The sequence below is a fragment of the Nesoenas mayeri genome (assembly GCF_963082525.1).
Source record: "Nesoenas mayeri genome assembly, chromosome: 1".
Lineage (NCBI taxonomy): Eukaryota > Metazoa > Chordata > Aves > Columbiformes > Columbidae > Nesoenas > Nesoenas mayeri.
This window is the reverse complement of record NC_137541.1, coordinates 129364021-129388854: the sequence shown is the minus strand read 5'-3', so window position 1 is coordinate 129388854 and position 24834 is coordinate 129364021. Positions and strand designations below refer to the sequence as shown.

The 24834-nt window shown below is 40.2% G+C and overlaps 1 protein-coding gene across 1 annotated transcript; it reads left to right on the top strand.

Annotated features, from left to right (window-relative positions):
* Positions 1–7025: 7025 nt before the first annotated feature.
* Positions 7026–18752, top strand: MAEL (maelstrom spermatogenic transposon silencer; the record flags this gene model as incomplete). The annotated part of the gene is made up of 12 exons (XM_080344537.1): positions 7026–7157; positions 7873–7959; positions 9415–9514; positions 11529–11684; positions 12196–12237; positions 13126–13253; positions 14128–14182; positions 14758–14899; positions 16176–16238; positions 17062–17194; positions 17451–17529; positions 18341–18752. The coding sequence occupies 12 exons, from the start codon at positions 7026–7028 to the stop codon at positions 18454–18456; spliced, it is 1233 nt and encodes a 410-aa protein (XP_080200663.1). The 3' UTR covers positions 18457–18752.
* Positions 18753–24834: the final 6082 nt, after the last annotated feature.

The window sequence follows — 24834 nt, the reverse complement described above, 5'->3', positions numbered from 1 at the left end:
TTGACGTCTGATTCCAGTGAACCTTGAGTTCTGCAATGTAAATTCAGCACCAGAAAAAAGCCAAGAGGACAGCATCTTTCTATAGCATTCACTTCTCTGTATATATTTCTGTGCTGCTCCTGATTGTTTTTTAGACACTAAAAATCATGGCGTACCTTTGTTCACACTTTCAGAGGGAACCTGATATTTTCATTTAAGTAAAATTCTAAGTGCACATCAGCAATAACATTTTGTGAAGTTATTATATAGGTACACAATTATAAGTGAATCATCCTAGCTCACAATCTTTTGTGTGTCACTATTTGCAAAAATACACAGAATAGGAATGAGGCAAACTCTGCTTGTATATCTACAGATAGCCAAGGAGATAACAGTTGTTAAGCCCTCTATGGTTTTGGCTGTAGAGAAATTGTGAGGAGCACAGATACCTTCAGGGAGCTTGAGTTCACAAACTGGATTTTTGTGATTGTCTAATTCAGCTTTCTTAATAAAACAGGCACCATCACTTGCCACACTACGTCCTGTTTGAACTACAGGGGAACTATTAGAAAAAGAATCACAGAATGCTTTGGAAAATGCTTTGGAAGGGACCTCACCCTGCTCTTAATTTCATCTAACTTAACTTCCTAGTACCAACAAGCTAGATGTAAGGGCCTTCTTAAGGCATTTCTGAACAGAGGAAACAACAGACTATGATCAAAGCACTCTTTAACATTCTCTTTGGAAGTTCAACAGACTGATGTTTTGCTATATTCTTGAGCTAACACCTGATCTGAAGAGAGCATCCCAGACACAGTTGCTAGAAGCATGAAAGCAGAAATACTACAGCTTCATCACTCTTGGTTAGTATTTCTTTGTTTATCCTGACAGGGATCATGCTGTTAGTTCTTTTGACATAGCATTGTATGGGGAGCTCCTCTTTGGTGGATATCCCACTCTATCACCTACATCATTAGCTATTCCCTCAATCTTTGTGTCATTTGCAAGTATCTGTGACGACTGAATGTTTCCTTCAAAGATACCAACAAATATTCAGTTGTATGCAGCCAAGAAATTACCTAAAAAAGATCTTGCTGAAAATGTGCAATTACATTTCCTCATTTAAAATTTTATTTTGAGACATCCTAAGCTAATGTTTTAACTGGCGGGTGGATGGTCTGTATCATTGCATTTCTTTGATTTAGTGTTGTGTGCTCAAGCCATGTGCCTCATGTGTCTGAATGTACCGCCTTTAGAAACCACACTTAGTATCTTTTTGATACAGTTAGAAACCAATATGACGGAATCTGCAAACCCATGTTGATTTGCATTAATTACATTATTTTTCTCTAATTCGTTATTGACACAACTCTTCTACAGGTCTATAATTACCTAGGTCATCCTACTTAAGGCCACATCCAAAACAAGACTTTGGAATTTGGTTCCTAACATTTAGAACTGCATAAAAACCTCTAATTCAGCAGCAACTTGAGACTGAAAGCACACATGTACTGTCAAAGTTTACTATACACTTAAAATTTTCCTTCCTATTTTCCCAGATAGTCCTGAGCACACAGTTGTCTAACAAGCACCCAAGCTAAGGTTTACATATCTTTGGTTTGTCACAGCCAGGTCCATTTTCTATCTGAAAACCCAGTCTTATCAGATAGGATTTTCAGTATTTGTCCAGGATACTGGCACAATACGGTGGTTTCACTGGAGCCACGGCATTAAAGATATTTGAAATTGATGACATAGAGGGGATGCAGCTGTACCACACAGTTGCCACGTACCTTGTAACAGATTTAGTTGTTCTGAGATGGGCTGGTCAGCAGGGTTACAGCGCTTGCCCAGGAAGTCCCATGCATCCCACCACCCCATGACCTGCTGCACTGCAACTCCAAGCATAAATGCTAATATTCCTAAAGAGCAGACAGAAGCATAAAAGCTCTCACTTGAGTTCCCCCCAAAACCTGGAAGGTGTTGATAGCACGTATGAGGCCTGATCCAGGACACTCACAGTAGGTCTAGCACTCAGCAAAGCCCTGCAAAAGCAGGCAAGGGAACAAGGTGTGGGGATGTGGCTTGCCTTTTGTAAAAAGGCATCCTGATGCCTTGGTGTTCAAAGTTACATCTTTAATCATACAGCTGAGATGAAAGGCACCCTCCACTCATTTTGCAGTTGTGGCACTGTTCAGAAAGAAACCCAAGTTATGTAATGTCAAAAGGAGTGAGAGCAAGAGAAAGCTGATGGCTATAGCTTACTGGTTAAATCATTTGCCTAGGGAAGGGGTAGCCTGAAGGTTCTGATCCCTTAAATGTTTATGCGTTACATATGAAACAATAATAATTACCAGACTCGAAAGGCAAAGTTCCCACTTTATACCACTCTCCAGGGAAAACAGGTTTAAAACCTCCATAACCAGTCTGAGAAAGACTTCAACTGTGAGATTAGGTGCTGAAAGCTTCTCTGCACGCCCACAAAGGAGTGCTGAGAGACAATGGCATAGGTGTGCCCTGGCTCCTCCCACACCCATCACAAGATACATCAGCCCATCAAAGGCCCATCTCCACAAGTCCAGAGGAGCACAAGGACACAATGGCAGAGAGGAACCTAAATTAAGGACTCTGAGGAAGGGAAAACCCCTCCCAAAGCTGACCCGGGAAAGCCTCAGCCCTAGGGTGCAAGCATGAAGCCCATCAAGATAGGTCAACACCACAGCAACTTCACGACTGAGGGGTGTTGCAGCCTATGGATACAGGACACATTATGGGATGGCAGGGGAAGAGCATTTTTGACTTCTTATGGATGTTCAGGGGAAGAATCAAAGGCAAAGAACAGGAAGGATCTAGGTGATCTGAGAAGGGAAATGTTTGGGAAAATAGAGGGATAAGGCTTTGCTGGTTGATATGCCTGTCTGACATGCCTTGCACCTGCTTAGCACAGTCCATTCCTATCTTCCTAATAAATTCCTTTAAAACTTTTTCTCAGTGACGGAGTCTCTATTTTGGGTGTATGGGGCTCTCAGTGACAGCCTTTAGTCAAGCCGTGGGTTGGAGAGCCTGTGTGCCTGAGTGACAGTGACTGGAGAGACAGGAGTGAGTCAATTTAAGTGTCAGCAACTGGAATGGGTCCTCACGTCATAGGGGCCCTCCAGCAACTGGAGTGAGTGAATGTCTGGGTGCCAGAAGCTGGGCTGGGACCACAGGCACCGTGTGCCTGGTGCCAGCACCTGGAGAGACCCAAGTGAGTGACAAGTGCCGTCCACTCGAATGGACCAGGTGTCAGAAGCCCTTAAGTCAGTAGTGCCAGGGAGAGTGTGACTGTGAGTGTGTGAGCACCAGTAACCATCAGGCTGGACTAGCTAGCAAGGGGCTGATGTACCCTGGGAGCCAGGGGTGGGAGGCAGGGAGAGCAGATTGTGCATCTCTCGTGGCAAGACCCCAGGAGGAGTTGGCATGTTGGACTGGGAATACATACTCAACCTCGCTTCAGTTGGACCTGGGAACATGAAACTGTGTCAGTCTCACCTCTCTTGGGCTGATGGATCTGGCCCTATTACCCAAAAGGAAACAGAAAATATTTCACTTTGTGCTGTAGCCCCAGGCCAGCACATAAGTGGGCAGCAGCAGCTGTGGTCACTGCCATGTTTTTTAGAACAACTTTTCTTATTTCTTCTGAGGAACAACTGTAAAACATACCTTGAAAAGAAAATTATAGCCATCAATCCTGAATGAATGAAAATGCATTAGTAGCAGAAAAGTGCATAGACCCCTGTCCTGGTTTTGTTAAAAACAAGTTTCTCTTTTAGTGAATTTTGCCTGTCAGCTAAAGCCTTCTTATTAACTGCATTTTCCTGGAGAACCAGACACATGTTTTGGTAAACCTAGCAATGGAATGCAAACTTATTGATAAGCATGGATGGACATCTCGTGAGAGGCGCGATGAGAAACCGGTGACCAAGAAACTGACCAACAGTGTATAACATTGCATTCACATGAATACTTCATATAAAAGTGGGAGATCACGAGTATCTCGTCCCTTTTTTCCTTTCCCTTTTCCCTTCTGCTTATGGCCGACATTAGGAGAGGACCTTGCTAGTCGTCCCGGCGAACTGAGGCCTAGTGACAGACTGAATCCAGCTCCGGTTGGCTGCAGAGTCCAATCCAGGACTTTGGTTGCCGGCTCTGCAGTTGCTGAGACCTTCAAGATTGGTTTTGTATATTTTGTATTATTTTCTCTATTCTTATTAGTAGCATTAGTAAAACATTGTTAATTTTTCCAACTCTCTTCTCTCTGTCCTTCTTTCCCTCCTGATCGCCTGTCCTGAGTGGGAAGCGGGGAGAGGGAGGGGCAAAAAGGGGGAAGTGGGGGGGAGAGGGGGTTAACAATACATCTGCCAGGGTTCTATTGTCACCCCACAATCTAAACCCTCGACAACTCCATTTTGAGATACCTGACAAAGTCCGTGTATTGATGGGAAAGCACAGGCTCCCAATTCTGGAGCTGAGTTTCCAAGGCCAGGTACCTCAGAGTTAGAAGTTGGCATATAAAGTTATTGAATTGAATTAAGTGGTTAAAAAAAAAAAGTAATACATAAATACTGGCACAACACTTGCTTTTATCTGCTGGAATGGCCCCAGTGCTACAAAAGTTATTTACAAATCAGTATAAATGGTCCAGAGAACTCATTTGCCAGCTAGGTTAAACAACAGACAATTGAAGAGTTAAAACATGAGTTTCTTCAGAGACACTGGGCCCTCCCCAGTGCCTTGGGGAAGAACACTGATGACATGGTACTCTGAAGAGTATCTGTTCCCTGTTTATTCTCTGGCCCCCACCCCATGAAGGAAAATCCTTTCTCCACTGCTTAAGAATTTTATTTTCCAACCACACCTCTAGCCCTAGGAGAGCTATTGCTGGAGCCTTGTGTTTTTCAAACAGTTGATGCATGCATTATCTGAATTTCTTTAAAAGGAAGGACTGCTAAAGGGTGGCTCCCAAAGCAGCATACTAGAGAAAATAATATGGTGTGAAAGTAAAACAAATGTCCACAGATCCTAGCAACAACTCTTAGAGCAATGTAACAGTAAATACTTGCCCTTCTGGCTGAAAAACTAGACTCTGTGCAGAAATTTGTATTTATGAGTTATTTCTTGCAGTCTCTCCTCAGAGATTTAGTGTTAATGTATCAGGAACTAGACCAGAATATAAATTATTTTCCACAACAGTGAAAGTGACTTTAAAAACGCTTACCCATTCTCATTGAGTTTACATCACCATTTTATATGTTTCTAACAATATGATTGACTCCTGTATGTTTAACAGCAAATTCAGTAAGTGGTTCACAAATATAAACTAAACTGTTTCACCAGATTTGAGCAAGACAGAGTAACCTCCAGAAGACTAAACTGTGCCAGCATCATTTAACCTTCAGAGAAACCAGCCACTAGTGAGATGCAAGAGCAATCTGATCTGACCTTACCTGCCAGCAGTTACAGCAGTGATAAACACAATCAGCTAAGCCAAGGATTTAAACAACAGCTACGTCCTTTGGAGCTAAACAGACTTAAGATACTTAAACAGAAGATGAAAAAAACAGCTAAAATGAGGGGGAGAGGTAGAGTTTTACAGTGATTTGGAAATGCATGGAAGTGTTTTATCACCATTTTATCCTCATGTGTAGGTTTATGGTAAATTCAAGAGGACTCTGGAATAGAGTATTAGAAAGAATCTTCCAGGCTGGGGCTACACCACACATTTTTATCAAGACTGTCTGGGTAACTCCACTAACAATGGCTGTGTGAGAAACAGTGTGCTAGCTCCTGTTCTGCTGCACTATGCAGGCTTTGCAGGAACTGCAACCACATGCTGGAGGAGATCTCTCAAAAGACAAGGGGAACAGTGAGGAACATGGGAATCATTGCATGCCTGGGACAGCAAAACCTCGTCAGAATTGAATCAGAGCCTATGACAACACTACCACTTCAGTAACCCTGTCTCAGGTCAAACACAGGGCCCTCTGTTGCAGGTCACCAGATTTCACAATTCCTTCTGTAAACTAATTAAACTTTGTTTTAAAGCCACTTGTAGTTTTTGCCCTGCTAATTTATTTTATTTTATATTTTTTTTTACTATGGCCAGTGAAGATCATTTGTTTTTTGAGAGAGATTAATAGAAATCTTAAGGGGGGAAGCAACTGGTACTTTGAGATGATGCAGATCAGAGTATATCCAGCCTTTATCTTATCAGAACTGTGACTCACTATGCAAACTTTCAGTGAAGGAAGTGTCAATTATGTCAATGAGATAGATGAAAGGAAACCAAACAAAACAACACACCCCTCCCCCCGCCCCCCACAAACCTACTACAGAACAAAGCTAACCAACCAAAACCACAAAAAGAGAGTCTGAACAGCACAACTCCCCAATTACTTTTAGTAAGCAAGTTTGCCTTTCTGAGAACATTTTGTGTGTGTGTGTGTATACAGATGGACATATCTATTTGCATAAATAACCGTAGTGAATCTTTGTAAGGATTTTACTAGATTCAGTATATAACATTAATTCAGATTGAGAGGGTATAGAGGAGTATGAGTCTTTCATTTTGGAAGCTCGGTATACTGCCATTTTGTGAGGGGGGGAGCCTGCGTTTTGAATGTCTATGAGAAGCTGGTGCAAGCGATCGCTCCCATCTGGCATCTCTCATCCTTCAGCACTCAAAAAACATAAACAAACAAACAACCAACCCTGCCACACTCTCCTCGAAGCCCATCTTGAGGTGACAGATTAACACCCGAGGTGGGGACGGGCCAAGGGCCACTGAGCCCGCGGCTGACACCGGCACGCAGGAGGCCGGGCGGCCGCTACGTGTAACGGTCATTCCCCCCTTGCCGCCAAAAGCGAGGGCGGGCGCGTCCCCGCCCCGCCCCGCCCCGCCCCGCCCCTCAGAGGCGGGCTGGGAGCTGGGCTTGTGGCCGGCACCTCGTGGATGCTGCCGCGGCATGGCGGGGAGAGGCCGAGGCCAGGCGGGGTCGGGTGCTGCCATGGCGCAGCGGAAGGGCTCTCGTAGCCCCTACTGCCTCTTCGTGCGCGACCAGCTGCCCGAGCTGCAGCGGCGCGGGCTGCCCGTGACCGGGGTGGTCGACGCCGTGCCCTACTGCTCCGAGGCGTGGGCGGTGAGAAGGGCCCTCTCCTGTCCATCCCCTCCCGCCCTCCTGAAAGGGGAACGGTCTTGGGTTTATGCAGCTCAGTAGCGGGGAGGGCAGAGGGGAGGCCTGCGGTGTGTTTTGCTCCAGCCACTGTGTGCTAGTGCTGTGGGTTTCATAGCCGCTCACCTGCCCGTTGAGGGTGAGGAAGCAGCACCCATCAGGTGGATCTGTGTCGCACCCCTGTGTGGGTTGCGTGTGGGGCAAAATGTCAGGGTGGCCTTTCTTGGAGAGCAATTAGTCGGCAGCTCAGCTGTTCTATGTTTAGTGGCTCAAATGGGCATGTTGAGTGGCCTCAGCTGGCTGGAGCTAAAGAGCAGAAGCTCCTCTGTCCTCCCCTCAGCAGCAGGGGTGTCAGCTTTGGCTGGTGTGTGATGGGTAGTGGCATCCCTGGGTGGCAAGAGTAGTTTCAGAAGATTTGTTGTTCGTGGTGGGGCAGTGCTAATTTGCCCTTGTCTGAAGATACTTCAAAAGCACATGCGTGTTAGGTGTTTTGGATCAAAGCTTATGGCTTCATTAGGGAGAAAGCTACTGGAAATGTTTGAGTCAGTTTTAGCAGTTGGCAGTTATTGCTAAGTATTGATAATGTCCTTTAGAAATGCACAATTAATTTCTTACCTAGAGTTTGTTGGACTACTAGAAGGAGGCAGTAAGAAGTTTTTCTAACAATTTGCTTTCCTTCAAGTTGCTGACTAAAGAAGAAAAGATGGCATATGCTGAGAAGGCTCGTAAGTGGAATGTAAAGAAACACTCTCAGAAGACAGCAGAACAGGTGAACACTGAGAAAGGAAGAACATTTAATGTAGCTAAATAAGAGGGGGTGTAAGTGGTGTTGGGGTTTGGACAGTTATGACACTATGCAAGATCACCAGGTCTGCATAATCTTCAACCTCTGGAGATTATGGCTGCTGCAGTAGTCCATGCCATTACAAAGGTGATGCAGAAAATTGTTCTAGTTTGAATTGAAGGTGAGAATATGCCATTTTAAACCAGCACAGCTTGTTCCTTTGGGCTCTCTTACCAAGTAAAATGTAGTTCTCTAACAACTTAGTTTTATGTTTAATGATATTTTGCAGTGACTGACTTACAATGTAGGTTTTTTTTTTTTTTTAATACTGTAAATTGGTATGACTTCTGGTCGTAGGTTCATGTTGCACTTGCTTTGTGGCTGTCCTTATCCAGGTGGTTCTTGTCTAACAGCCTGAAACATACATTATATGCAGCTGATTTGGCATTCTTGAGTGGCTATGTGGTGGACCACATCAATGAAGTGTTGCAGCGTACACACAAATAGAATAATTATACCTTGCCATTATTTTTAGATTGGTTTGATTATGGAGACAATTGTAATGCTATGGTGGAGGACAAAATCCCCCAATGTAGAATTAAGCAGTTAATGTTAAGCTAAATGTAGTTGTGATCAGAAATAGTGCTAAACAGATCCCTTCTGCTATTTACTGGCTTGAAAAGGGGTGTGTGTGTCCTTTGTTCGTTTGTTTCTTTCTTCCGTCTCTCTCCTTCTCCCAGCAGTTCCTCAAAGCATAATTTGCTTCAGAGTTTGAATTATGTGAGGTGTCAGAAAGCTTTTTTTCTTCCAGTCTTGGTTGGCAGTGTAAAAATTTGTGTGTCAAAGCAAAGAGCTTGATTGAGTAAGTAGATAATACTGCATTTACTTCTTTATCCTATGTTACTATGAACTACAAATTACTGGTGAAGGTAAGTTTAAAGACTTTAAAACACAGTGCTTAAGGGGCATACGTACACCTCTTACTTGCCTCATACCAGAGCAATTTCATTACTTCCTTGAGGCTTTATCAGCTTTTAATGAATTCCATTCCTAGTCAAAGGCAACTAATGCATGTGCCAAACTTTTCCATAAAGTTTATGGAAAAAGTTTTGAAATACCAATTTGAAAGGTTCCTCGTTTGTGACAAGTGTTTGAACCTAATGAAATATCCTTTATTTTTTAAAAATTCAATTTTGTAAATTTAGCTTAGTTGTAGTGGGTTGACCAAGATACTAAGATACCTGTCTCTCAGTTTGTTAGAAAACAAGTCTTGTCTTCCCAGTCTGCTAGTACACAGGCACTTTTATATAAACCGCAGACTTGTTCCACCTAACTGTAACTGTTAGTGGATGTCATATGTTCCTCTTATAGAAGAAGGTGAAGGACCTTATTGGGGGTTAGTAGACTCTTGATTTTGTGTAACTTTCTCATCTTTTCCAGATGCGTAATCTGGCTCATCCAGTTCCTGCTCATCTGACCATGAAGGTGCCCAGTGCTACTTCTCTTCCAGATGCCTCTATGTCTTGGAAGAACGATCAGGGTATAGTAGGATTAAAGCAGTTGATCCTAGTAGATGAAAGCTTGCCCTTTATAGATATTCTAAATTATGCCTATACAAAGGATATTTACATTTTGCTAATAGCCATCTGTGTCAACTGCTTTTTTGTTTTAAGCTGATAATCTATTGCTGTAAAAAAAAAAAAAAAAAAAAAAAAAAAAAAAAAGTTTTTTGTAGTAGTATAGAGGGAAGTCAGTGCAGTTGTCTATCTCCCTCCTCCCCTGCCCCAGAATAATTCGGTCTTCTGTTTTTTTAGCTTGATGGGAGTAGAGCCACTAATAGTTTTTTTACAATGATTTCAAGGTTTTTAAGAAAAAGGTAATTCTTCAACTCCTGCATGTATGATTTACAAGACCTAATCCAAGTTCAGCATAAAAGAATACTTGTACCAATTTTAAAGGGTGAAGAGTTGTTAGGTATCGAAGATCAAAATTTGTATCGTAGAGGCATTAAAATAAAATCATGACGTGGCCTCTTTGGGAGAGTGAAAGAGAGGATCTGTAATTTGTCAGTACTTGTAACATCCTGGCTTGCTTCCTTGTTGAAAGAACTCTTGGAAACGAAACCTTTCTAATCTGTGTCCCCTCTTCAAGTGGATGTTTTGATTAGAATTGAGTAATGAACACATCTGCAATCTTTTCCCCATGAATATTACATTATCCTGAAAAGTGATGAATGGTGGTGCTTACAAGATAAGTCAACCGGCCATTTAATATAAGCTGTGTCTACTGTGTGATTAAGTTTCAGCTCAAGCCTTTCACTTAACAGGTCTTTTGAACTATTTTCATGTTGTCATGGTTATAGGGGAGCAGGAAAGTGTAGCTCTATAAGAAGTATAACACCTGTTAGAATCCTCCCTGCCAGAGGTCACGTTTCCCTGTCATTGTGATACAAGTTTGATCAGGGTGATTTTGGTGGCTTGAGCTGACACAATTGATCTTTAAATTGAACAAGAGGGATAATAATAAGGGATCACTGAGACAGGTGTGATGATGGTATTTCTAAGTAAAAGTCCTGTATGGTTTCCTGAAGCTATATCAATTTCTTCATAAGGAAAGCAGTTCAACTCACGTAGGAGAGGTATTTGTCTTATGACCCCACAGCTTGTGGAGTTGAAGTTCCATGTAAGAGAGCACCAGCATTCAAGCTTAGGACAACTGCTGTTAAACGCCATAAAGTCTGGCATACAGCATTGTTTCTGTGTAAAAACAGTTATACATCTCTATTATTTGGTAGAACAAGTAGGATTTTTTGATGAGGGGCAAAGCTTAACCTAAAGGGTTAAATAGCTACCTTAAACTTAAATGAGAATGTTATGTGATATTTGTGAAGAGAAGGATTAAAGTGTATTGTGAAATATTTTTTGTAGTTGGATACTTTTAAAATTAGTAGACAATAAATTTATTTCTTAACATTGGCCTTGGGTATTCTAGCCACCTTCTTTGGGAGCTCATTTAGTGGAAGACAAGTAATCCTTTTAATTAGCAGACTTCTCATCTCCTTTTATCCCGGAGGATTATTACTAGCTCGTTTAACTTTTGTAAGTTACTGAATTGAGCTTGTGAGGCTGCTGTGCATTTACGCATTTACTATTTGTGGTGTGTTTTTTTTTTTCCTAGCCTTATTTGACCTATCATAAAAAGGAACAGTAGTAGTTCCTGTTGGATTCCAGGCCTCTTACCATTCTCATGGGTTTTGGGTTTGATTTTTTTTTTTTTTAAAACTTTTTTTTTCTCTCTATGCACAGTAGCGTCTATGGAAGGTGTAGCAGGACTACCAATATGCCTGACTCTTGCATAAGTATTAGTTACCTTGTCATCTCAGATACAGAGAAACATCTGTGTATTTTACTCGGTTGATGCCCTACATTACTCACTCATGATAGAGTACATTGAAGCTTTCACTGGAGGAAGTGAGGCTGGGATGACTTGCTGTGACCTCTGGTGGCTCTTCTGATTTTTTATTTTTTATTTTTTATTTTTTTTTTTCCTTTCAGCTGTGGTCACAGATATCTTCTACTTCCTGAACATTTACAGCCATGGCAAGCTGCCATCCCACTGTGAACAGCGCTTCCTTCCTTGCGAGATTGGGTGTGTCAAGTACTCCCTACAGGATGGCATAATGGCTGATTTCCATCACTTCATAGACCCAGGTAAATCCCAAGGGTGGGAGACAAGAAAAAGTTCATCTTGCTTTTGGGCGAGAGGGAGGCTTTCTAGTGTCACTTACTGCTGCCCAGATTAGATTTCTCGTATTAAAATGGGTTTATTATTTGACTGTAAGTGGTTGGACTTCTTAAAATGTCAGAGCAATACTGATTGTTTCTGAAGAGATGGACTTAAGCATCAGAACTGCATGAAGAGGGTAGAATAAATTCAGGATGACCTTCAGGTGTTTGTGCTTTACATTTCATGCCATTGAATATTTGTCTTGATTGAACATAAACACACACACACTAAAAATATGCTTTGTTTTTTAAAATACATACAATTGAAAGTAACTTTCAAAAATAGTTGTGGCACTTGTATGAGGCCACAAGGCAAGATGAAGCTGTTTGTTTCTGTACATGAAACTATGGTATATAGTTGAGAGTAAAGGATCTGTCATTGTGGATGTTGAATGATGATTGCTCTTTTTCTCCTGTCTCCCCTGCTCTTCTGCAGAAGTACCACCGCGTGGTTTTCGGTACCACTGCCAGGCTGCTAGTGAGTATCAGTGGAGAAAAAGAATGGTATGCAAAGTTGTACAGTTTTACACTGAACTTATCTGATCTGGATCCAAATGTTCTGTAAGTCTACAGTTTCTCCTTCTGGGAGCTTGTCAAATTTTGAAGACCTTAAAGGAGTGACAGAGCAGCTTGTTGCAGTCACCTTTTTTATGTTTCTTGTACCCATGAATGCCAGAGCACTTCAGCCAAAATGGAATTTTCAATGGCAGAGTTATTTGTACTTTGTCTTCCTATTTTAATTGAAAAATAACTGCAGAATGTTCTTAAATGGGACAACTCTGAATGGCTTTAAATGCTTTCAAGCCCATGTGAGCACAGTGTCCTTCCCTTGATAACCCTTGTGTATATCTTCAGCATGAAGTGCTAATTCATAAGAGCATAACTAAAAGATACTAATTTGTATTTAGAAGTTGTAAGTGTTTTGCAGCTTTACGTATGTCAACAAAGTTACAGTATTTATACTGTTGTTTTGTCTGGCTTGGCCTGCTTTGTTTCCCCTATGACTCTTAAGTAGTGTTTATAGACTTCAGTTTGTTTCTGTTAGGACACTTCCCCCCTTCTGTATAGAGGGAACAAACTCGGCCCCTGTTTTCCTATGTCAAATATTTAGATAATGACCTTTTAAAAGTGTTGTGTGTGTGTGTTTGCTCACAGTCCAGACCTGCCAGTTTTCTGATGATGGAAGCAAGGTTCTAATAGCGTATTCACAAACACTGCCTCTAGAGAAGAGGAGATGTATGTGTTTGTGTGTATACGTATAAGTATATTAAAAGATACAAAGCTGGAGGTGAACTGTATCATTTAAAGAAACAGCACTTCTCATAACTGTTTGTTTTTTCTTGCCTCTCCCTCCCTCCTTCATTAGGTGATGCCACTCACAAGATCCCTATATCTGGATTTCATCTTCTACGTACTTGTTATGCAGTTGTCTTACGGGAACTTCTTGAGTTTGTCCAGCCAGCCAGAAGTGTTCGGCCATATTTTTACTGCAGGGTATGGTCAAGGTTGAAGTAAGATGCTCTAAATCAAAACCTCTAATTTCACTTCTGTTGGATGATTAAGGAGATACTTAACTCTAAAACCTAATCAGTGTGCAAGTGAGTGGGAAAAGATCCTCTTTTTTTCCAAAGCTTCCCCGTTCCATGCAGGAAGAAATGACCCCTAGACGCTAACCTTTTTTATGAAGCAGAGACCTAATTTTCTACCTTCTTATTTTCAGTCTGCACTTTTAGCTCTAGCCTACCAATGAACATTTCACTTGGTCTCTGACATTGTTTTGACTTAGGTTAAGGGCTTTTAAGATTTACTTAAATTGATTATGCTGAATAATAGTTGCACAATCCTGCTTGTCTAAGGGATGTTTTTACATCTTTATGACTCTTTCCCCATGGGAATACTGTACATCTTAATTTTTGCTCAAGTTTCGTTTGCCAATGAGCAAAAAAACCCATTAGGATTCAGCGGCGTTTAAGCTTCGTGACAGCTATAATACATTTTGACTCCATTCAAGCCTAATGTTAATCCTCAAAAAGGCAGAGAGGATCAGGATCTTGGCCTCTGTTCATAAATATAGGGCTCTGAAGAAATATGCTTGAAAAAGATCTCAGAGCACTTAGCTGAGATATCTGTGGTATAGGTTAACCTTTAACCTGTCCCCAGACATTAGTCCAGAATTTTTCCTGGGATTTGGTTGGAAAGCCTCTGTGGCATTTGTTCCTCTTAAAGCTAATTTTCAGAAAGAGTGTACATTCAGTCCCACAAACACTGAATTTTGTTTTAGAGGTGACTTTTTGGGACATAATCAGAAGTCTTGCAGGTGTCAGAATTGTATACGGCTTCAACGTGACAAAAATTTTCTTTCCTTTAGTCTAACGACAGATTCCGAATTAACTGGTGTCTCCGTCGAATGGCTAGCCTAACAGGTGGGAAATTGATCGTTTTTGGCCTTATTTTTTTTTTCCCTGATAAAGAAGGTTATGTAATCATGGACAGCTGTATTTGTCTGAAAGTCTTTGGGTCTCAAAAGTTTCATAAAAGCTGGTACCGATAGCTAGAACTACTTTGCTTGTTTCTCCCTCTTCTTTTGCTCCCCATCAGTGACGGTAACACAGCAGCCTGATCAGCTGTTTGGGTAATGAGCACATCCATAGAATTAACATACACTGTTTCTTGCTCAGCCAGTTAAAGGAGCACTAGAGGCAGTGAGATTACTGTGAAAGGTGAGTGTATGGTAACACAAAGGAAAACTAACAGCTTCTGAGGAGAGATGGCCTGCAAGTAGGATACATAATTCCTGAGATGGACAAAATTATGGCAATATGGGACAACCCACTTGGCTAGTTTTGTTAAAACCACTGGTGGGATAGCTTAAGGTTTTCAAGAGCTTTGATGTTCTGGTAAGAGGCTGGGAAATGAACGGGGACTGACCGAGAAGTGAGCTGAGTAGAATATTCCCTGACTCTTTGTTTGCCTGACCTGGATTTTCTCTGAGCTATAGGCATTGAGAGCCATCCAGAGCTTCTTGCTGTAGAAGACCTGGTAATAGAACTGTACCGTAAGAAATACCAGAAGGAGCCATCCAAGAATTGGGTGTGTAGAGAACTGGATGCCTTCCTGTGGGATTTCTCCAGTAATACTAGGTATGTTGGGTTCTTCTTTGTGGAAACATGTATTACCCTCACCTGTCTTGGTGCCTGACACACAGCTTGTATGCTGTTAGGCTAGGATGTTCTACAAGCCTTCTAATCGGAAATGCTTCTTGTCACATCATGAGTACAACTGGAAATGAAAAATACTTTCCCAAGAGAAGTGTGAAGATAGATGGCTTGTTAATTCTGAGTCTGAGGCCTAATTTAAAGGAAGGGGTAAAAAATGGGAATAAAATATACCGTGATGTTCAACTGTAAATCATAGAAATGAGAAGACTTGGACTCCTTAGAAGTGTAATTTGGATGGGACCTGGCTGGTGTTGTACGTTAAACGCCTTATGCTGCTACTGTGATGAGGGACAAGGTGTGTTTGCCAGTGGTTATATATAAAGTTCTTGAGCATAACTGCTAAACTAGATCCTATGTTTCTTCTCTAGAATGCCTGTTCTTTATTACACATCTGGTATCCTATTTACTTTATAGGGTGTGGGTTGTGTTTTTTGTTTGTTTGTTGGGGTTTTTTTTTTTTTTTTTGGTTTTGTTTTCTTCCCTTATGTGACTTGAAAATAAAGCTTTTCCTGATTTCAGATTCTAGAGGTGTTATGTAGCTTGTGATGTTGCAGGGGAATATCTAGTGATGACAGAGTTAACTTAGAAAAATACTTTTAACTTTCCCTCTGCTATTGTTTTAAGTAATTTAACCAATGATTTGATATAAAATGCTAGTTTGTTGGTTTTGGTTGGTTTGATTTTTTTTTTAAGATTATTTCTGAAAGTCTGCGTACAGTACGGATTTTAAGGTCCATTGGGATAATCAATGTCACTTTGTCTTTTAGTTGTTCATTTCCATAAGTATTTTCACACTAGAGAGAGACCTTAACAAGAATGGGAAAACGTACTTTGAAACACATATTTGGAGAGGAAAGTATGAATGTTTATACTAACAGGAACTATTTCACATTAATGGGAAGCATCAAATTGTTACCTTTAAATATCATTTGTCTCTTCAGATTCTATTTTCTCCCTTCCTTCCACCTCCCCATGAAGCAGATTGTGTGTTAAGCGTGCCTCTTTACTCTGCATAACCACTTAGAGCTTAGCTATTGAATGCTGGTCCTCTGTGATATTTTAAAGGTACTATGTGGTCACTGAGACAAAAAGATGGCATCTTTAATATTTGTTTATGTTCCTTCTGATCAGACCAACTGTTCATGTTGATTAATGAGGTAGATGCTTCTGAAATAAGCCTGAACTTCATTTCATGTAGGTGCAAGTGGCATGAAGAGAATGATATACTCTGCTGTGCTTTGGCGTCCTGTAAGAAAATTGCGTGAGTACTGCTAAGGAGTTATCTCCAGTATGATGACTTCTTATTTTTTTTATAGATGCGTTTGGCTCTGGCTTCTCTGGCTGCCTGGAGCGCTGTCGTTCTAGATACTGAGTTTTATTTATTCCATCTACCCCCAAGATTTTGTTCTAATTTTCATCACTGTTTGTATGGCTTAGGAGTGTGCTTTAAGTCTTAGCAATTAGATGTAATATAATTTCTGTGATATTGTCCATCAGTCTGTAGTGTTCTTTTCACTACCTCTACTTACTATTGGAGAGTTGAGAGAAGTGTTAATTAAATTAGAATTCACTCATTTTCTTCAGAGGTTTAGTATACCTGTATTTGGTGAGAAATTCTAATACGTCTCTAGTTTGGAAACTTTTATACTGCCTTACATGTAATGTAGATACATAGTCTTTTTGTTGTGCAGAAAGGGAAAGTAAATAGTTGGGAAACAAGGAAATGCCATGTAAGATGTCGGTGGTAGTAGCAATTTAAGAGAGATAATAATGGATAGATTTTAATTTAAAAAACTCATGTACTTCTGTGACTTGCAAGAAAAAAAAGTTGCTTTTCACACTTCTAAGTGGCTGCATTTGATAGTCTGGGGAAGCAATTGTTTTAATTTGATGTGAACAGGCTGGTGGTCTTGGAAGGATGCTGCGTAACTATTTAGCTGCTGCAATAATGTCCTGCTCTGTGCAGCTGAGTCTGTGGTTGCTTTTGTTTGCCAGCTAAAGAACTGAAAATGCTGTGCTTCCATACATAAGCATTATAGCCCTCTTAGCCAAACTTTTATTGTTTTCTTTTTTTCTTGGTCAAGTTATTGCATCAGTAAATCTTTAGCTAATGTGTATGGAGTCTCGCTCACAGCTGCTCACCTGCCTCTTCAAGACTCTGATTGTGGTAAAAGCACAAATACCAAGATGGTGGTACTGGCTGCTGGACGTTTTCAGGTCAGATTCTTTAAACTGGTATCATGTTGTATTTCTAGTTAACTCAAGTGTGCAAACTTGTCAGTTTCAGGTTAACTGTTTTCTCTTTGAATGCTGTCTTTTGCAATATATGTTGGGCAGACTGATTAAACAAAAATAATCACTAGCTGAGTCATTTATTGTGATTTTTGACCACAGTTGGTAAGTTTACTGGACAGGTGTGTATACTGCGTTTTAGATGATGCATATTATTTTGAATGTTTATTTCTTTCTACAGAAAATGAAGGCTGAGGGTTCTGGATGTGACAGACATTTCACTTCTCCAAGTCAGGATCAAGAGTTTGTCCCTTCTAATTGTGAGTTTGAAATTTTCACATTCATAAGGGGAAAGAGTTATTTAAACTTAATCCAACTGGTGCTTTTTCAGAGTGCTGTGTTTAAATGTTGCCTCTCGGGGCATAAAGCTTAAATAACTCTGTATGAGCTGCACTTATTCCTGCATGAGAATTCCACTGAATTTCTGAAGATGCAGACATAAAGAACTGCCCTTTTCTTGCTGGACACAATCTTAAGGTCAAAAAGGTCTCTCAAAATTTTGTCTTTCTTAGAGATGTTGCTCTCTGATCTATACCCCCCCCTTATTTTTCTGCTACATGAAATACATTCTTATATGCTGAGGTACTTTGAAGCAGGACCATCTTTAAAATACTCTCCTTGCTCTTAAGTCATTGTATGGGCACACTTATCTGGTATTTGTTGCAAATAATCTGTTATAACTCGGTTTATAAAGACTGCTCATTTTAAGTCTTTTTTGTGGGATGAAATTTTTTTAATAGAAGGCACGTGAGCTCAGTTCATCTGGGCAGTTCATGGCTAATCTTCAGAAGAACAGAATGAAGTTTGCAAGATAAATAACTCTTAAGAATTCTTTGTAGCTTATTTTCTTGCATATAAAATAACACGCTGAATTAAACTCTGAAACTGTTCCAGTTTTAAATCATGGGATCTTGAGGTCTTGATGTTTATAGAGGACACAACCTCTGTCTCTGACTTTTTGTGTTGGAGCTGTTGAATAGCTTCAACTCCACAGCATATGAAGAACAGTTCCATTAGCTTATGTAAGATTTAAAGGCTGATTTGATTTGCAAACTGTATTTAATTTAATAGGTGATTCTCCGTGTGGTGTGAAGACTTCCCTTTATGGAATAAGTACCATGCGAGGAAGAGGAATTACTCGTTTGCTGAAAAGTGCATCTGATCTGTCCAAGTCTTTTAGTAACTGAAAACTTTTTTTACATCCAGGACATCTGTAAATTCTGATTTTTTTTTTTTTTTTTTTCCTTGTTTCCCTAAGGTAACCAGCAGCTTCTCCAGACTGGAGTTTTTCATCTTATGTGCAACCTTTGGCACTTCAGGCTTTTGTTAGAATGATAAAACTATTGACTGGATTTAAAGATGATGAAAATCTTGTTTATTTTATACAGTAAGACTTATTTTGAAGAGACGCAACAATTGCATCTTGTCTTTAAAGCCAGTTCTATTTCTTAATGGATGGAGTGCAAATTCAAGATTGAGTCAGTATAATTTGATTAGAATAATTCTTTAGTGGCCAACGTGACTTTAAAGCAGTGCTTGAATTCTTCTTTAATAACCTCTTTCCGCTCTTCTGTGTGAGGAAGGTAGTATTTCAGTGCATAACAGTCTCTTCCCATAAAATTATCAAGGGTGGGGAATATTGGAGGTATGAAGGGCTGCACTAGGGGAATTAAAGGTATAACGGTCTTGAAGGTTTGCTCATAATCTGTTAATTCCAGTGATGAAGAATTTGAGTGGCCATTCAATACAAAAAAGCAGACTGTCTTTGAAGAAATGTGGTGGCAAATTTATCTCTCAATTTTCTTTTAGTGGCACAGACTATATACATCAGGAACAAGTACATAGATATTGTTTTTATCCTTTGCATCAGTTTTCTGTTTAAAAAATGCATATGCCTCAAACTTACAGACCAAAGAGGAGTGTAGGTGATCTGAGGGTTTTTTTGAAAGGAACATGAAATTCTATCTGAGATATTAATCTCCAGATATAATTTCACAAGTTTGGTCAGGATGGGTAGATACCAGTCGTAATTATTTGAGGGCACATAAAAAGAGGGAGACTGATGTATCACTAGGAAGTTACATGTTCCATTTTATGGAGGTACAAGTCTGGGATTAGTCCCCAAAATGTTGTCTGAGCCCCATCCTTAGTCCATGTGTCTTTAAGCAACTGATGCTCAGGAATGAGAGTGCCTTTTTTTTTTTTTTTTTTAAGTTGTTTTCTACATTTTGTTCCAACAGAGGTCCAGTTGTGAAATACTATTTCCATAGCAACTGACTATGAGAAGATATTTATTTCATCCCCTGTTGGAACTGAAACTCAAAATTAGGTAGTTCTTTTGGATAATGAGGGGGGAGTGAGGAAAAAACCACACACACACACACACACACAGAGGTCATCACATTTATTAATAAACTCAAGCATGCTCATCAGTATGTCAAAAAGGCCAATTGCTGGTGTAGTTGGGAACCTCATACAGTTGCTCTTGCTTTACAGCCAGTTGAGGCCCTTCTGCCAGTATTGCAGGATCACTGAACAATTTTGATGCCTCTTATCTAACTGCTTATATCACTGAATTTTCTTGAATTATTCTGTATTTCCTTCCTTTGAGGCTCTTATTCTACCTGCTATATTTCACTAGACAGGGGACAATAAGCCTCTAAGATTGATATTTACTAAGGAAGCACTTGGGAATGTTGTAACAGTTAAGAGTGTATATTTAGTAGTGATAGAGGCTTCTCTTCACTGGAATAGGTTTGTTCAAGTTTTAAGTTTCTTAACTGAGAACCATTGCTGCATTGATGTTTCAAAACACACAGAACTTTAATATTTGAATTATTTTCAGAGGTCAGTGTTGCAATAAATGTTTCATGTTTTAGTTCTTATGAAGATCATTCATTATCATTAAAATATTCAGTATCAGTGTAAGTGCGCCAACCTTAGAGCATTTGTTACTGTGCTTTAGTTATTATGTATCTGCAAGTCTGAGATAAGAATCTGAGCAGAAATGGAGAAATGCAGAGTTAGGGTTCCATGGCATGCCTATACCTTATGACCTGTAACTTAAAATAGTATGTAAGCTGTAGAAGACTCAGCTACGTGCTGTAGGCAGTGGGCTATTAACTAGGGCAGTAGTTGTCTTACTGTAATAACCAACAACCTGTGGTGGTGTTTGTAGTAAAAACTGTAAGATCAATGTAATAAGAATGAGCATGCTAACTTGATGTAACCCATTTAATACTCGTATTCTGCATATATTGAGGAGGATCCCTAACAGTTATTGAGGGATGATAGAAAAAGTTTTCATTTTGGAGTTCTGCTTCCCTGGCTGTTTTGCCATTTGAAACTGTTTGATTTGTTGAAAAATAAATTCTGCTTAATAAACGCAATACAGTCATGCCTCTCTCCTTTAATGGAAAAGATGAGGAAAAGATGATGACTTACAACTTTAGCACACTTCTTAAGTGCTATGTAGTGGTAAGGTGCAAATTGTGGGTCAAAATCGGAACAAAATTTGCATGACAAAATTCTGAGGGGGAACTGAACCCAAGATTTTGAGTGATGCAGCCTGGCAGCTTTAAACATTTACTTTCCACATGGTAAAAAGTAACTAACTTAGTACTCCTTGCGTATGGTTGTATAGGTATAATAGAAATGGAACTGTCCGAAGAGTTGTTTTTGTAAAGGAGATGCTTAGTAGATTCTATCAGATGTGACTTTTTCTCCTCCTATTAGTGTAGCTTGCTCAGTCCCGTGACAGTACTGGGTAAAAGTCATCTCGGCTTTGCATGTGCATTAAAAAGTTAGTAAGTATTTTTGTTCTTGTTATACAAGTAAGTAGATGAATTTTGTGTTACTCGCTACTATAAAGGTTTTGACTAGGAGAACAGTTGTCTGAGAGTCATAAAAACAGTGGACTGTGGTGACAACTTTGCTGATCTAGTCTATGACATCAGTATATTAACCTGTGATCACATATTTCTTTTATTTTGTTCTATTCAAAGAGTATGCAACTGGTAACCGATACTGGAAAAAAAAAAGTCATGTTCATGTGGAGTAATCTGAAGTTACTGCTTCTGTGTAGTATGATCTATGAATTTGACTGTTACTTGTGCACTTCTGCCTTGTCTGCCTTCTCCTTTCAATACGCTGTAGAAACCAGGTATGCAGAAGAAGTTCCTATTGACCACCATCTCTACCTCAGCTGAGAATATTCTTATCAGTACCTTGTATTCTAGTTTAGCAGGAATATTCTCTTAAATATATAAATATATACTGTAGATACAGTAATACCTGGTTTTGATGTCTTTAATTTAATTTGAAATTCATTTTGGAAGGCTGATCTTACCAGTAAAGGTGAAGGTGAAAAAAGCATTCAGCCACTTGATCTTCCTGTTGTCCTTTATGACCAGGTCCCCATTCTGATGCACCTGTGGAAGTAATTCTTCTTGCCCTTCATGTACTTCACCAGATGTAGCTTTGGATGGGCTTTGGCTTTCCTAACCCCACACCTGCACACTCACACAGCATTTCTGTATTTCTTCCAAATTGCTCATCCCTGCTTCTGACTCCTGTATGTTTCCTTTTTATGTCTGAGTTTTGTCAGGAGCTCTTTGGTCAGCCTCCACTTGTTTTCCTGGTTATCTTGGAGGAGGTTATACCTGAAAAATCTATAAGCTTGCCTGAACCTCGCTTCAGGACCATATGCCACAAGATTCTTCCAAGCAGATCTCTGAACAGGCCCGAGACTGCTCTCCTGAGGTCCAGGTTCATGATCCTACTTTTTTTCCGTCCTCTTAGGTTCACAAATTCTACTATCTTGTGGTTACTGAAGCAAAGTTTGCATCCCCAGCCTTCACATCCCTGACCAGTTCTTTCTGGTTTGTAAGTATGAGATGCAGCAGAGAGAACCTCCCCTCCTTGCCTTCTCAGTCACTTGTGTCAGGCTTCTTCCAGTTGTCTGAAGAAGGTTTCATGTATGTCTTTCTGGGAAGGCTGTTTACAGCAGACACCCACTAGAATGTCACCTATGTTGCTTTGCCCTCTGGTCCTGACCTGTGAGCTCCTGACTGAATCATTGTTCATCCCCAGGTGGAGCTCTGTGTATTCCAGCTGCTCTCTCACATAAAGAGCAACTCTCCTTCTCACCTCCCAGGTGTGAGAAAACAAGCTGGACAGTAAGTCATGTGTGGGAAGGGAGGCTTAGTAATCTCTTTACTCTTGAGGCCTGTAGGCTGAATACTTGCACTAGTTTTAGGATCTGCATTAAACTAGTTATTAGTCTTTGCTGTGTCTAAAGTAATACTAGTCTTTATGACATCTTTAGCAATCTGTTAGTTGTCAAAATCTTAAACAGAAGACAGTAATTTGTTGGGGATTTTCTGGGTGGAGAGTCTGTCAAGTATTAGGTGTTGGATTTTGCTGTTTGAGTGCATGTCAAACTACAGGAAGCAGTGCCGTGATCCTTGATCACATGGCACAGTTGATACTCATTCCACTGTCTATGTCCTTTGCCAGCTACCTTGGGTGAGGTCTCTGAGTCATTCCCAAAGGGAAAACTTGCTTTCATTTTGGGGACCCTGGGTCTTGAGCCATGACATTCAGATGCCATTGTGCTGAAGGTCAGATTCTTCCAACTAAAAATTTGTGTTTGGTGAATGAAAACCTGTATTCAAGGAAACCCTGTCTGGATTTCCTTGCAAAATAGCTGTAGTTTTCTGTTCCTGATATCTTTAAAAAACCCTGCATAATTGAGAAGGATTGTGCTTTTGGACCTGTTAGTTGAATTAAAAAATGCTAATCTTTTCCCCTAGCAAGAATTTCAAACTTTGCTCAGAAGTTAAGTGACTCAAGTATATGTGTGAGACTGAGGTTTTAATTTTTGGTTGATCAATAGATGTATATGCAGCTGACTGTAAAGGCTTTAACTACATCTTTCCATTTGGAAGAGTAAATATACTGTAGTGGGGCAGGGGAATAACAAGTTTGTTATTTAGTTTTTACTCTCTTCATGTCTTCTGCAGGGTTATCAAGGCTCACTTTCACCCTAGAATGAGCTGCCAATTAATTTTCTATTGCAGTGATTCAGAAAAATGAAAAATATCAGCAAACGCTTTTATTAGTCTAACCCTGTATTATCTCTGTTCCCTCACTTTTCCTTGGTTTTGTCTTAGAAGCTCCCACAAGCTTCTCTAATTACCATTTTGAAATAATTTCCCTCACTCCCTAGTGAACAGGTGAAAGGCAGGAGAGAGAAGTTCCAAATTCCCCTATGTTGGGCTATAATAAATTTAGTACTAGTTCCACTGCATCCAGAAATTATCTTGACAGTTTGTTCATTGTACTGTGAACTTCTTCGGATAGAAGTTTGCCTTGGTGGCTTTCCTGGAACAGATGATACAAATAAATAGAAAAGTAGTGCTGTTACTCTAGCAACAAGAATTGTGAGATAATTAACTCTTGTCTGTCTAGTCAGTTCTGAATTGTGCACTGGACTGAAACTTGAAATAAGCAGTGGCAGAGCTGGCTTTTGTGTCTGTGTAATGCTGGAAGTGTTTCTCAAAATCATGAGAAGAGTGAAGAAGGCAGTGAGGGCAAACCTTGGGGGTTATGCAGGAAATGTGTAGGGGTGGAATCCCTGGGGGGCAACTCTGAAGAATAAAGGAATTCATTAAAGTTGGCAGTTCATTAAGAGCAGCATCTTCCAAATGCAAAAACAGCCCAGGAATTCAGGTAGATCTATCAGGGGACTGTCTTGTCTTTACAGGGAACTCGTGGCTGCAGCTTAGTTCTGGTGCAGTATATAGCAGGTGGGAGCAGGTGTGGGATACAGAGGAAGAATTCACAAACACTAGCCAGGCATGTAGGGCTGTTTTTTGGAAAGCCAAAGCTCACCTGGAGTTGGTACTTGCAAGGGATCAAGGTCAACAAGAAGAACTTTTATGACTTTGTTAACAGTGAAAGACTGAACAGGGAAAAAGTGGTTCTGTTGCTCAGTGGTGTGAGTGATGGTAGTAATATGGCCGGAGTAACACAGATAAGGCTGGAGTGCTCAGTACTTTCTTTGTTTCAGCCTTTATTAACAAGGTCTCTCAGATCTGTGTATTCAGGATGGGTTCAGGGAGTGGATGGAGTCAGGGATTAGTTGGCTGTGTAAAGTAGGAATTTATCAATACTTTTCCACCCAGTCATTCACTTCCTGCCTTTTGAGGGAGTTGGATATTGAAGTCGGATACAGGTAAATTAATTATTTCAAATTAAGTAAGTATCGCTAGCTTTCCCCATCCTTTCCCCGAATATGTTACTGCTGCTTTAATTTTGTTTAAAATTGTGGGTATACTACAGGCTCTTGGATTTATTCCTGCTTCAAAAGACACACAAGACGGACAAGTAATTAATTCAGTCACAGGAAAACCGTGAAGTAAGATAGGAATTTGAATATCTGTATTTCTGGCTGACTTAGTTTAATAAATTGGTTGAGGAAAAACACATGTAGCATTCTGATAAATACACATCTCCCAAAATGTTGGTCTTATTAAAAAAAAAAAAAGGGAAAAATTATAAAC